We start from the raw sequence: 14,982 nt of genomic DNA, 5'->3' as shown, positions 1-14,982 counted from the left end.
CCCTATGGAAAGGACTCACGTGCTTTGCATTACCTGCCTGTTTCCTAGGGTCTGAAAGCAGTTGCCTCCATGTTTTTTCTGGCTTTCTAGATATGGCAGGTGGGCCAATCCCAGTCATGGTTTAGGTGTGGAAGTGCACGTCCATGAATTAGCTTCAACAGGTGAGGCAGATTAAAAACAGCAACAACAGGTAAATAGGTCAGGTTATTTCCACATCATGGTAATTCTGAAATAGAGTGATATGTATAAGAATGCAGAGCTGGGGACCAGCAGTTAGCGTAATGGCTATGTCGCTGGACTCCCATGTAGTCAACCATGGTTCACGTCCTGGACCCGGTGGCTTAAACTCACGCTGGGCGTGTGTGCGTGCGTGCCCAAGATCCCGAGAGGAGAATGGAGAAGGGATTGCAGCGTGACCACCCCCCTGGGGGGTGATTTCTCACTTTCTATTTCTCTGTCCCTCTCTCTCTCTCTGTCTCTCTGTCTGGCGAGCGCATGCGCCCTATAGCAAAAACCTCTAAAAAAAAAAAAGAATGCAGAGTTGAGATTCATAGAAAGGATTGAGCATTGGTAAGATAACCCATGCGAAGAGCTTAGCATCCTTCCTGTCACAGAGCATTTTAAGATGTTTTGACAGCGTACTGGGTTGTCAGAAAAGTCAGGATGCATTCTGCGTAGAACAACATGGGAGAAATACGTCACGACTTTTGACAGCCCAGTGTTCTCACTGGCCAGCAGCACAGTGCAGCAGGGGAGGGCCCGACGCTGCGCTCAGCACGTGGTAATGGAGCCCTGCATGAGACGTTTGCACCTTGGCTTTCCCGTCTGGACATCGGGGCCAGCGGGAGTTCCTCCTCGTAGACTGGTTATGGGAGCTGCAGGAATAAACACGTGATGCCCACAGAGCGGAAGCACTTTGTAAGTGTCCTCGACTTTTTGTGGTTTTTCGCTTGGATGCCCAGCCACACCCTGGGCACTTGTGAACAAATCCTTTCGGATGCCAAGTCCCTTCAGAGAGCCCCAGTGGACCTGATGGTGCGGCGGGTCCCGGCGTGCTCCCCACGTGGAGGGGCGCACTGTCGGGGGTCCCCGCCTCCTGAGGGTGAGGCTGTGTGCTCTGCTGTGCTCAGTCGGCTTCAGCTGGACTGTCACATCACAGGATGTGACATTGGACAGGGCTGAGCTGGGGACAAGCCCCTGTGGGGCCGGGGAGGCGGCACGGCTTGTTCAGTGCGGAGAGCCCTGTGGCCCGAGAGGTCACGGCTGCGTCTGTCACCTCCTCCCTGATGTCTGTCTCCTGCTGTCTCTCCGCCTGCCAGTCACAGGCTGCCCGCTGTCACTCAGCTCTGGGCCTTTCTCGGCCCTCTCCCCGTTTGTCCCTGTCTCCCTGCCCTCCTGTCAGCTCGTCTCACCCACTCTGTCTGTCGCTGTGTATCTGTCTCTTCATGCCTGTCTCTCACCCTCTCTCTGAGTCCAGTTTCTCTTCCCTTTCTTCTTTCCCTCCCTCCTCCACCCCCAGCTCCTCCTTGCTGTCTCCCTCCCCTCTGTGTCTCTCCCCTCTCCTCTCCGCCATCCAGGGCACCTGGCTGACCCTGGGAGTCGGCAACACCCACCGGCCTTGCAGTCACCAGGCACCAGCCGCCCGCAGGGACTGCGTGAGCTTCGGTGCGATACTCCCATCCTCAGTGCGTGGGCCCCACATCTGAGCCTGTCGTTGGGCCTTCCCCCAGTGCCGCCAAATCGGGGTTCGATTCTCTCGCCGGACAGGTGTCCTTGGCTTGCTGTCCCTGTGGCAGCTGGAAGCGGTGCGAAGTTTTAATGTAGGCCAAGCTGGATGAGAAGGTCTTTTCCCTCCCAGACGACAAAGAAACCCAGCTGTAATTGAGGGAGCGCTGGTAGGTCGAGGAAGGACAGAGAAAGCACCTGTGATCATCACCCAGGGTTGGAGTGGAATGTGGGCACACACCGGACCCACCCGAACTGGAGAACTGGAGAAGGGAGCCGGGCGGTGCTCCCGAACCCTCCGCTGGACCCCTCCCGGCGCCTCTACAGCCCGCCTTCCTCTGCCTTTAAGCTTCAGCGTCTTCCGCCTCTGCTCCGCCTCAGCTGTCTGCTGTCTAGCTCTTTCTGAACTCGGATGTTCTGTCATCCTTCATCTCTCTCTGTTCGCTTCTTATCTTGAACACTTTTTCCTGAGGGTGCCTGTGCTGGCTAGAGAGAAGCGGAGGGGGGAGAGAGGGAGAGAGCGCACCCTGGCCGGTGGTCACGCTGCCGTCCTCCGTCTCCCTCTTTCCAGGATTTCGGGCATGCTCGCACATGCGCCGGTGTGTCCGGGGCTCAGACCAGGGCGGCTGTCCACGTGGGAGGCAGCCGCCTTGACCACCAGGGCCGGCCCGCTAGCCCTTGCACATGTGTGGGACACCTTTCCTGTTCTGTGTGAGCCGTGCACTCTCCACCTCATCTTAAACAGTCCCCCTTTCTCCTCCCTCATGCTCGCTGTGAGGAGGGTCTGTCCACAGGGTCCTCAGCTCCTCCCTGTGGCACAGAGCCAGGCGTCCCCCCACCCCCGGAATAGCATCAGGACTGCCCTTTAGGGCTCCATTTGGGTGACCCCCTCTCTCACTGTCCTATTTGAAAGAATTTCCTTTGTGTTGCTCAGGGACTCATAAAGAGCTGAATTTTGAAATCACATACTGCCTTGTGGATAATAAATGATCAGAGTCTAAAAATAGCCACGGCAGGGGTGGGGAGCTGGGCTGATTTCACAGTTACGTAACGACGCACGGTGCGATCGGAGATCATTCTCTAAACTGGGGCCAACATCCTTGCCTAACTCCGACTTTACATCTGCCTTACAGCTTTGACAGTCAGGAGTCAAGGTCTGAGAGCACGGGGCGGTCAGAACCGGATCCCTACCGAAGAGGCTGCTATCTCTGTGCCAGGGACCAGCGGGTATAGCTGCCAGCTTCGGGACTGTGGTCTAGGACCTCACAGGCTGGGGGCCTGGGGGGCTGGGGGCCGTGGAGCTGGAACAGAACACGCAGAAGCCGCATGTGGTCCAGGCTGGGGGCTTTGGGGCCACTTGGTTGTTCCTACTAAAATTAAGCTTCACGTTTTTTCAACATCTTTTAAAAGATTTCAGAAATTAAAGCCCCTACAAATCTAGCATTGCCTGATTCTTAGTTTTCTTTAGCGTTTGGCAGAGGGATGGGATGGTGAGGTCGGCGTACGGGGGAGGAGCTGAGAAGAGAGTAGCTCATCTGTGGGGACGGCAGCTTTGGCACTGGAGTGCCTGGGTTCGCATCCCGGCTCTGCTGCTCAGCAGCTGTGTGGCAGTGGCCAAATTATCCAACCCTTTTCGGCTCCACTTCTCTCACTTGTAAAATGGAGAAAACACGGTAACAGTTCAGTAGGGATGTCTGATGTTTAAATGAGATATGACTGAGGCCCAGCTAATATTTATCAAACACGTACATGGTACCGGACACTGCTCTCGAGTGCTTTGTTAGTTGCCGGATCCTGATACGTACTGTACTGGGTGTTATTGTAAATTTGCGGTATGAACAGGTATGTGTGTAAACCATTTGGCACAGTGCCTGACACTTTTTTAAGTGTTTAAGAAAGATTAGTTGTCATCAATGGTCTTCCTTAGGCACTTACCACAGCCTGAATCTTGATGCATGCGTTCATCATGTCATCATTGGGTACTCTTCTTTCTTTCTTTTTTGGAGAGGTTCTTGCTATAGGGTGCGTGCGATCACCAGGCAGACAGAGAGGGACAGAGAGACAGAAAGTGAGAAATCACCCCCCAGGGGGAATGGCCATGCCGCAATCCCTTCTCCTCCACTCTCCTCTCGGGATCTTGGGCACGCACGCACGCACATGTGCCCAGTGTGAGTTTTAAGCCACCGGGGCCGGGACGTGAGCCACGGTTGACTACGTGGGAGTCCAGTGACAAAGCCATTACACTGACTGCTGATCCCTCTGTTGGGTATTCTTCTGGTTATAGGTTGGGTATCCCTTACCCCAAATCCTTTAGGCTAGAAGTGTTTCAGACTTTGGAGTTTTTGGATTTTCGAATATTTGTATATAAAAGGGATCTTCAAAAGTTTATGGAAAGTGCACACTATAAGAGCTATGCATGGATTTCTAACGTCTTTTTTTTTTTTTGCACAAAATAAACTTGTACTTTAATTCAATTTTTCCATGAAGTATTTAAGTTTCCTCATGCACAATAAAATGTACTTTGCACACATAACCTCGCTGGAGAGACAGAGGGGGAATGAGAAGTCACTCCCTGGGGGATGGCCATGCTGCAGTCCCTTCTCCTCCACCCTCCTCCTGGGATTTTGGGCACGCACATGCACCATGTGTGATTTTCAAGCTGCCAGGTCTGGGACTGGAACCGCAGTTGGCCATGTGAGAGTCCAGTGCTTTACCCACCAGGCCGCCAGCCTCCAAAGTGGTAGTGTCGGGAGGTGTTTAGGTCCTGAGCACCTGCCCTCGTGGGCAGATTTGCCTTTCCACCTGCCATGTGAGCACCCAGCGTCCCTCTCCTCCGGAGGATGCAGCATGTGAGGCGCCATCTTGGAAGCGGTGAGTGGCCCCAGCAGGTGCTGGTGCCTCAATCCAGGACTTCCCAGCCTCCAGCTCTGTGGGCAATACACCTCTGTTCTTTATGAATTACCCAGTCTGAGGTCTTCTGTGCTAGCAGCACAAGATACACTGAGACAGGTGGCGCAGTAGGTCTGGGCACCAATACTGCTGCTGCTTTCCCTTTGCAATGAGTATTTCACAGAGACGCTGTGGCCCTCTGCAAATGCCCCACTCCTTACCGTGCTTCCAACCAGGGGTAGCGCCCACGAATGAGTCTTGCCTGAAACGACTGTAAGAATAAACGGCGGTGCCAGAGGGTGGTGTTCTAATCTCGCCTACTAGTTAGAATTCTACCCAGGGTAGGTCTCCCTTTGTCCCGGAACGATGATTATTTACTGCGATGCTGAAACCGTCCCGGCCTGGCAGTGGGCTGGCCCTCTGTCCTCTCCTGTGTCTTTCCGACATTTTTGGGGCACTCTGTTACCTTCTGGCTTCATGAGATATTTCAGACTTGTGGTTTTGTACCATCGTTGCTTCAGCCCTAAAATCAACCATCTCTCCGAGGAGCTCAGATTTCTTTCGGTGGAGATGAAATCTGGGTACCACGTGTACCAATTGCTGTGGGAGGCAGTGTTTGTATCTAAGCCCTTGGTGCACACGGCTGGGGAAAACTGCGCACACGAACACACACACAGCACGTCGACCACATGCAAACACACCTACGGCCCCGCTCTCGTGAGCTCCTGCTGGCCCTTCCCCTTCCAGGTCACGGCCATGGCGCTTCTCCTTCCCCTTCAGAGACTCGCTTCTCTAGTAGCAAGGACCCTGGCTCTCATGGCTCCATCCTAGAACCCGCAGGTCGTTTTGGGATTGCTAAGCCATTCTGCTGTGGGAGACGGACTCAGGCAGGACTCAGTATGTGGCTACGGCTAGTTTTATCTTCAGCCTGGAGTATGTAATCAAGTTAATATGCCAGAAAGTTCTGTGCAACTCCTGAAGTTAATAGGAAGGTTTATCTGGCTCTCACTGCATGCCCGACACAAACCAGCTGAGTCTTCCCCTGTGCTGTCCTTGTGGTGGCACTCGGGTTGACAGAGCAGCCACAGACACGGCAACAGAGAAAGGGAGAGCGTGGGCTCTTGTGTCCGTTGAGCTTCTGCTGTGAAGTTAGCTCCTCGTTCCACTCACCGTTTCCCGGGCAAGTCAGTCACATGGCCATGCCAAATTCTCATGGGGGTGGAAACCATTCAGATGCTGCCCTCAGAGAGAGCTGGTGGACAAAGCGTACTGGTCAGATGTCATCCCTGTGAAGGCTGCAGACACTCCTGTGCCACCGCTAAGGAAGGCGAGGCACTCCAGTGAGTTCTCAGCCAGCATGTGGTCCAGCTCATCGTCTTTCGTGCTACGGGATATTTTACACGTGTCCATGTGCCAGGCCCATTGGGCCATTGCCCACGGGGTGCAAGTGTGTGCAAGATAACCCTGGCCGTTCTAAGCTATTGAAATGGACTACGTAGCTGGTGTCGACCTATTAAACAACGCTCTGATGAATCTCTGTGACAGACGGCCCTGAGCGAGCATCTGTCTCAGCGAAGATACCCGGATGCAGAATTCCTCAGCAGCCCCGTTTCATATCAGTCAGAGATTGTTTTCCGTGTTCTTATGGGAAAGCGATCGGGCCAGCAGGTGGCGTGGAGCTTAAGATGCTGAACTCCCACATGGCCAACTGCGGTGAGTCCCAGACCTGGCAGCTTGAAACTCACTCTGGGCATGTGTGCATGCATGTCCAAAATCCTAGGAGGAGAATGGAGGAGAAGGGGTTGTGGCATGGCCATTCCCCGAGGGGTGTGATTTCTCACTTTCTCTCTCCCTGTCTTGCTCTGGTGAATGCATGTGCCCTATGGCAAAAACCTTATAAAAAATACATATAAAAGTGAGAGTAATAATAGAACCAACCTCATTCATTTATTATGAGAATATACTAGGTCGTCAGGAAAGTCCTGATGCATTTTCGCATAGAAAACATTTTAGAATTAAAAGTGTGTTTATTCATTTGCTTCTTGCTTGTTTAAGACAAGGTCTTGCTGGTTGTAGTCCTTCAGCCTCAGCCTCCCAGCTGGAAAACCATACATGTGTGTCACCCTGCCTGGCCCTTTCAAAAACAGAGTCTCGCTTCCTTGCCAGGCTGGGCTTGAGCTCAGGGTCCTCTTGCCTTAGTCTCCCTGTGGCTGGGACGACAGGTGTGCACCACCACCCACACCAGGGATTGCAGCTGGGCCTCCCAGGTGACCCTGACCCTCCCAGCAGTGCCTTAACGGTGCATGCCACTGCACCTGGGACTGGATTTTTCTTTCTTTCCTTCCATGAGAAGCTCCCCGTGCCATAACCCACCCTGCCTCAGCTGCCCGGCTCATGGACGTGTGTGTGTGCCCGGTGTGCTCTGGGAAGGCTTGGCTCACAAACCCAAGGCTTTCCCAGTGGGTTCAGTTTGCCCACCCCACCCTGCCCTGCCCCACCCTTAGGACCCTGGCTTTCTCTTGATCCTTGCATGTTTGTGGGTAATTCACCTAACCCAATGGGGCTTCAAATCCCAACACCAGAGGGTGCTACCTTCCCTCCTCGAAAGATGGTGCCAGGCCAGCGGGTGCCCGGTGGTGGAGGCAGCTGGGTGCCACGTGGCTTCTTCTGTTTCCCTGTTGATCTTGGGCCTAGGTGCTTTACCATTACCGAAAGTGAAATACTGAAGTTTCCAACTCTTATTACTGAATTTTCTATTTCTCCTTTAATTATGTTTCCTTCGTTTCACACACACTGGGGCACTGTTGTTAGGTACATATTTGTTTATTTGGTTATCAGCAAAGACATGGTATATTTTTTTTTCCTGTACAGAAATTTGTCATGACTTTCCCAACAACCCAACAGAATTGTGGAATTTTCTTGTAGATTGACTCTTATTTTATAAAACATCCTTCTTGGGAACCAGCAGTTAGCGTAATGGCTATGTCGCTGGACTCCCACGTAGTCGACCGCGGTTCATGTCCCGGACCTGGTGGCTTAAAACTTATGCTGGGCGCGTGTGCGTGCGTGCCCAAGATCCCGAGAGGAGAATGGAGGAGAAGGGATTGCGGCGTGACCATCCCCATCTGGGGGGTGATTTTTCGCTTTCTGTTTCTATGTCTCTCTCTGTCTGTCTGGCGAGTGCATGCGCCCTATAACGAAAACCTCTCCAAAAAAAAAAATCCTTCTTTGTATTTTTGTCCTAAAAATTGCATCTCTATGCAAGATACATGTCTATCATACAGATTTATAATTCTCTTTTAGACAGTTCTCTATTTAGACAGAGAAAGTAAGTGTTACGAAACAGAATACACTTGTACCGTTTATTATACCTGTCTCTGTACATACTTTTTTTTTTTTTTGGAGAGGTTTTTTTGCTATAGGGCGTGTACGCTCGCCAGACAGACAGACAGAGACAGAGAGACAGAAAGCGAGAAATCACCCTCCACAGGGGATGACCACGCCGCAATCCCTTTTCCTCCATTCTCCTCTCGGGATCTTGGGCATGCACGCACATGCGCCTGGCGTGAGTTCTAAGCCACCGGGTCCAGGACGTGAACCATGGTCGACTACGTGGGAGTCCAGCGACATAGCCATTACGCTAACTGCTGGTTCCCGTATCTCTGTACATGCTTTTTATTTCTTCATGTGTAATTGAATCGCTGTCTAGTGTCTTTTAATCTGAACCTGTAGGATTTCTTTGAGCATTTCTTCTAGAGCAGGTCTGCCAGTGACGAATTCTCTCATTCCTCTGTGTCTCTTGGCATATACTCATTTTGCCTTCATTGTATTTCAGAGGATAGCTTTTGTGGATATAAAGTCCTTGGTTAAGGTTGGCTGCAGTGGTAAAGCAATATGTAATGCTTTGCAATGTGAAAACATAAGGGAATCCTGGGTCCATGTCCCAGGTCTTTCTGTGCCCGCTGGGTGACATACAGGTGCCCGCAGTGCTGGCTGGCTAAGGTTGGGTGGATTGCAGCATGGAGACCCTGTTGAGGGTGCTTTCTCCACTTCTCTCCCTCTCTGTCTTTCTCATAAAAAAAGATAAACTTATTAAAAAGTTCTAAAAAATTGTTGATTGGGAGCCAGAAGATGGCATAGTGGTTGAGAAGCTGGACTCCCACATGGCTGACTGCGGTTTGAGTCCTGAACCTGGCAGCTTGAAACTCATGCCAGGAGTATGTGTGTGCGTGCCCAAAATCCCAAGAGGAGAATGGAGGAGAAGGGATTGTGGCCTGGCCATCCCCCCTGAGGGGTGATTTCTCACTTTCTCTCTGTCTTTCTCTGTGTCTCTGATGAGCACATGTGTCCTATAACAAAAATCTCTCTTAAAAAAATATCTTGGTTGACAGTATTTTTCTTTCAGGGCTTTACATATGTCATCCCATTACTTGTGGCCTCCATAGTTCAGCTGCAGAGTGGGGAACTGTAGTAGGCCCAATTAAAATACCACAAAGATGTCTTTGATCCCAAAGACATAGGATCAACCCAGATGTCCAAAAACAGATGAATGAATTGAAAAAGTGAGGCATATATACACTATGGAATACTACTCAGCCATAAAAAACCTTGAGACTCTGGCATGTGATAGACAGTAGGTAGATATGGAAGATTTAATGCTAAGTGAAGCAAGCCAGACTCTGAAAGAGAGGCATTGTATATCCCCATTCAATAAAATACCAGATGTCTGCACTCTGTGGCAGAAACTAAAAGATTGGAAAGTATAAAAGCATGGGGATCAGCCATGGGTACTAGAGACAGTGTGGGAGGAGGGTTGGCAAGGGGGACAGGAGGGAGAGGATCAAGGGAAAAAAAGCACAACATTCAATTGTCAGAAAAAAGGAAAATTATCTGTTGATAACCGTGGTAATATCTTTGTACTAATATGCAGTATATTCCTGATGGCAAAATTCAATTTGTATGCTGTAAAGTTGTACAGTGATTAAATGTAAAAGATGAGAAGATGAGAAGAAAAAAAATGCCACAAAGTTCTCTGTTTTTACCAAGATTCAGCCATATTTCTTGAATAAATCCTTTCTTGGTTCTGTTGCATTTGGTTTATTTCCAGAGTTCTAAAAATGTTGATTTTGACATTGTTTGCCAAATTTCTCATTGCTTTTGTGGAGAAGAGAATTTTCTGACGGTCTTACTCTGCCTGCCATTTTCACTGATGTCACACTAGCATGCAGCATCAATGGAAACACATCTGCATAAGGAGCAGAAATAGTCTTTCAGGGCATAAAACCTAGAGCTCTTACAAATAGGAGCAGTGTAAGAGTTGTCTTTTGAGAAAGGATACATTTTTAGCAGTCTTGGGTACCAGGAAATGATGTCAGTGTAGTATTTAACATGGTAAATTGCTTTCTCATCAAGCAGGGATTGCCTTTGAGAGTTTTGAGAGGCTGTTGTTGGACATTGGGACAAAAGGGGCAAAAACCTCAGTCACCCATGGAAAAGCTGAAGGAAGAAGCACGATTGTAAAGTTATTTGTAATTAATGATAAGGTGGAGTCAGTTATGGTTTGTTATGAAAAATAAGTGCAACCCTGTCTCCCAAATCTCAGTTTGGGAAATAGACGGTAGTGTCTCCCTAAGGCTCAGAGCTTCTGCACTCGATGTTGAGGCTTTTCTCTTTGCCAAGAACCTGGATGGAGTGTGGCCTCATGAGTCAAGACTTTCAGTTGCAAGTGACAAAGACCAATTCAAACTGGCTATAGTAAAAGTTTATTTTGTATGTCAACATTTCCAAAGATAAGAGCTTTCCTGGGTAGCTGGATTCAGGAACCCAGAGACCTGTCCTAGTAATCTTTCTCTTACTTTTGCCTGTGATTTCTTTTTTTGGGCTTTACTCGAATCCATTTTTGTCGACGAAGGGTTGGAATGTCTTCTTTGACCATATTTGGATCATGTGCTTTTCTTCAAAACCTGACTGGGTAGCCTGGGGTCAGTGTACCCAAGCCACATTCATGGATAGCAGAGGTAGAGAGTTGCCCAAAGGGAAATGGGACATTTTCATTAAATAGAGGATGGTGGTGGTGGGGATTGAGGCAGGAGGGATGAGTGTTCAGCGGGCTAATGTAATGCCTGCTCATGACACACAAAAACCATCTATCTCTCTATCTATCTATCTCTATCTATATCTATAGATATCTATCTATATGTCTCTTAATTACATTGTTGAGTTGAATTTAGCATTTTTTTCTGGAGCTGTCTGTTCTTTGTATACATTGTGAATATTCTCACTTCCACCATTATCCTACCTATGAGAGTGCTCATTTCTACTTCTGCAGTGCTTCCTGTTCTCACTGTATGCCTTAATGTAAATATATGTAAATGTACATAATTTTGCCTCTCCAGTGGAGTACTCAGGAACATGGAGACTATAGTTATATTTTGGGGACTTTCTCCTCAAGACTCCATCCAGAGGAGAGGAGCATATTAAAAACCAGAAGACTCAGAAATGAATTTCTCATTTGTATTGAGGTGTCATTATTTTCAAATATTCCTTTCAAAGTTGATGTTATCTGTTGAAAAGTAGTTCTTCGCAGTTTGAGTATCAATGGGAAAAATCTGTAAAATGGAAATAGTACTATGAAATATCTCGGGAGAGTTGTTGAAACAACTGAATGAGCAACCAGTTTTACATGTAAAGTACTTAGAGCGTGGCCTGTCATATCATAGTTAAGTTTGTGATGATTAATTAAGGTTGAGCCCATCTCCTACCTTCTTTCAGGCTTAGAACAGAAAATGAAGGTCTGATTTAGAAAATCGAATGTGGAATCTACCTAGAACCTGAGCAGAAGCTAAGGACTCTGAGAGTAAAAGGACCACTGAAATAACCATCTGATCGTTAATTCAGTAGATCCTGTTGTTGAATGTTTCGTTAACCTTCACCATTGAGCAGCATTGCCATCATCTGCCAGTTTCTCTGGTGGACTTTCTTTCTCTTAAGCTGAGAGTAGAAGTAGTATCTCTATCCAAGTCTTTTCGTGAACCTACTGCTCAGTGGTTGGTTAAGTCGTTCATTGAGCAGACGTGTTAGAGCACCTACTGTAACAGCTGTACTGTTCGAGTGCTTATTTCTCATTGCATGCCAGTTCTAAGTTTTGTTCACAGATTGATTCATTAAATCTTCATAAGGTCACTATATAGTAGGTGCTTTTTATTGTTTCCATTTTCCAGATCAGGGAACCCAGACCCAGGGGAGTAACTTGTGGCAGATGCTGCTAATGGGCTGTGAAAAGGTTCAGTCATGGTGAGGGACAGAGAGAAGGTAGCAAGAGAGAGCTGGCGAGGTGGGCGGAGGCCAGATCACTCCATGTCATGAGTCTGGGCATTATCTTAAGAGCAGTTGGACGGTGTCAAAGAATTTTAATTTATGAGAGGAATAACATGGATATATAGAATTAAAGTAGATGATCTTCGACTCCTGTGAAGAGGATGGGTGCAGGGAAACCAGCTGGGGGCTGTTGTAGATGTCCACGTGAGACACAGTGACTGGAGTGGGGAAGTTGGTAGTGGGGAAGGTGACAATTAGACAGATGAAGGTGACTTTAGAACTTCTAGAACCTCAAGGGATCATCAGAGGAAGAAATAAACTGACCTGTATCAGTATTTAGCACACTTGGGTTTGGAGGGGAATCTCTGGGGCACTGTAAAATGAGGGAAGAGGGTGCCTGTGGCTACCTCAAGTGTGCAGAAGTGCATGATGTGTGACCAGTTCTCTTCTATCTTTGTTCTGTTGTCTTTTCTTATTTGAAACCAAACTAAAGCCTATGTTCACTGCGTTAATGAATATGGAAAATTGGGCAGTCACTTACCAAGTGAACCTCAGAGAATATTAGAAGGAACTCCTGCGTGAGGTGTCTGTAGGAAGACAGGAAGTGAGGGTGGGAATGAAAGAGCAGGAAGTGGGGTCAGGGTGTTGGGGACTGAGGAGAGGGTCTCGTTCTCAAGCTTGATTGTCTTGGTCTGGGATGGATGCCACCCAGCTGTTGGGAAGCTTGCATTTGGTGTGGGCTCCATGGCTTCATCCATGAGACAGCTGTTTGAACTGCAGAACAAGGATCCAGGTAGGAGGCAGGTTGGTTGATAACCCCCATGGCTCACTTGGTGTACGTGTTTGTTGACCTGTGCCCTCTTGTCCCGTTTAGGACACGGAGGTTTTGAACACTGCCATTCTCACTGGAAAGCCTGTCTCTGTTCCCGTCAAAGTCGTGGCAGTTCAAGAAGATGGCTCCGTGGTTGACGTATCAGAGTCTGTGGAGTGTAAGTCTGCGGATGAAGATGTCGTTAAGGTATGTCGGGGTTTTAACTATGGGTTTCTTAAGTGTTCGGTCTTTTTGATTGCCCCTTATTTCGTCCCTTCATCTTGTTTTCATTAAGCATCCCATGCTCTGAAGGGCTGGGGGTCAGAATAACCTCACCCAGGAGTGTGTGACCGATGGCAGGGGCTCGCCGGGTCTGGGAAGGGAATTCCTGACTCCATCTCAAGCAGAAATAATTCACCCTCTCCTCCCCTCTCTTTTTTTCATAGGGCAGCAATCCACATCACCTTCTTAGTCCCCCCCCCGCCCCCAATTTCTGTGCCTAATAATATTATTTACTCGATACATTTTCTTTAAATGCTTTGCTTTTAGGGACAGCTGGTTAGCGCAGTTGGTTAGAGTGTGGTGCTACTAAATACTCACTTTTTCAAACTTAAAAATGAATTCAGCCTCATTATAAAACAATAAAACCTACAGGCTTGTTGTACTAAATTTTAGTTAACATATATGAAAATAAATGACTATTGACTTTTATTTTAATAAGTTCATTTATGTGCCATCTACCTTAATTTGGATATAATAGTGGGATACAACCCACAGTTTGGGAAATCTGTCCATGGGTCATTTCTGCTGGATTCGTCATTTTAATTAGCTATATTTATGACTACAGATTCTGCCAACAACCAGCCTATGGCTTTTTTCCATGTTCTTTGCAGAAGTCCAAGCCACCAAATTTAGTCTTTCTGCCTATTTTTTTTTTTTCTTAGCACATTGGTGGTTGTTTGCTTCTGCAGCAGAGACCTCAGGGAGAAAGGACTTAAATCTTCAGAAACATCCTTTCTTTAAGCGGCTAGGCAAGCCCCCAGGTGCAATCTATTCATATATTTTAGAAAAATGCAATGACACTAAGTTCCCTCTTTCATCACATTCTGCTGGCTCCAGTGTGAAGTTAAACAAAACATAGTCTCAGTCTTAAGAACTTTTTGATAGGGGCCAGCAGGTGGAGAAGTGGTTAAGGTACTGAACTCTCACATGGTCAGTTATAGCTGCAGTCCTGGACCTGGTGGCTTGAAACTCACACCAGACGCATGTGTGTGTGCCCAGAATCCTGAGAGGAGAATGGAGAAGGGATTGAGGCGTGGCCATTACCCTGGAGGGTGATTTCTCGCTTTCTCTCTCTCTGTCTCTCCAGCGAGCACATGTGCCCTAAGCAAAAGAGAATCTCTAAAAGATGAAAGATAGAAAGAAAAAGGAAAAGAAAGGAAGCACTTTATGATGGAAAGGACTTTAGGGGCTTTCCTTAGCGTAGAAAAGACCTGAAAGGAATTGCTTTCTTCTCATTGTGACCAGCCAGAGGCTGTGTCTTAAGCCACAGTTGCTTTTTCTTGGTAGCATTTTTGTTGTCAGAGAGCATGTGTGCTTGCCATAGAGAGACAGAGAAAGAAAGAAGGAGAGGAAGAGGCAGAGTTAGACAGGGAAGGAGAAAGCCCTCCTAGTGGGAGGTCAAGCCACCGTCCCTTCTCGTCCGCCTCCCCATCCTGTTGGGATCTTGGACACACATGCAGATGCTCCTGCCACGGTTTCAAGCCACCAGGCTAGAATCTGTATCACAAGCAGCCATGTGGGATTCAAGCCCCTCGCTCACTAGGCTATGAGGCCAGCCACCGTAGCTAGTTCTGAGAACAAAGAAATAGGGTAATGGTAAGGTTTAATTAAAAAAATAAAGAATCCACAGGAAACTCAAGGTTGGCCAAGCTTGTCCTAGGCCTGGAAAGTTCATTCTCCCTAGAGATGGGACTAGCTTAAAACTGGTACACACAGCCCCACTCTGCGGGCTTCCAGGTTATTTTTGTATTGTGTGGGCAGGTGTGATAAACAAACCCAGAGCCTGAGGTATGCAGAATTCAGAAAGCTCTGAGCCAAATCCTAGGTGATCACCCGCTCATAAGAAACACACAGGAGGCAGTGCCCAGGCTGCACACAGAAGAGGCAGTGCCCAGGCTGCACACAGAAGAGGCAGTGCCCAGGCTGCACACAGAGGAGGCAGGGCCCAGGCTGCATTT

The 14,982-nt window shown here is 48.3% G+C and overlaps 1 protein-coding gene across 1 annotated transcript in view; it reads left to right on the top strand.

The window, feature by feature from the left end:
* The window catches only part of LOC102481931 (transmembrane protein 132B), a 180,113-nt gene that overhangs the window by 140,325 nt on the left and 24,806 nt on the right, over positions 1 to 14,982 (top strand). The window contains exon 5 of the mRNA XM_006147371.1: positions 12,806 to 12,949. Coding sequence (XP_006147433.1) covers positions 12,806 to 12,949 — 144 coding nt within the window. The remainder of the gene's footprint in view (positions 1 to 12,805; positions 12,950 to 14,982) is intronic.

The sequence above is a fragment of the Tupaia chinensis genome, unplaced genomic scaffold (genome assembly GCF_000334495.1).
Source record: "Tupaia chinensis unplaced genomic scaffold, TupChi_1.0 Scaffold000211_1, whole genome shotgun sequence".
NCBI lineage: Eukaryota > Metazoa > Chordata > Mammalia > Scandentia > Tupaiidae > Tupaia > Tupaia belangeri.
Note: the sequence above shows the minus strand (reverse complement) of the source record. Positions and strands in the feature narration are given on the sequence as shown.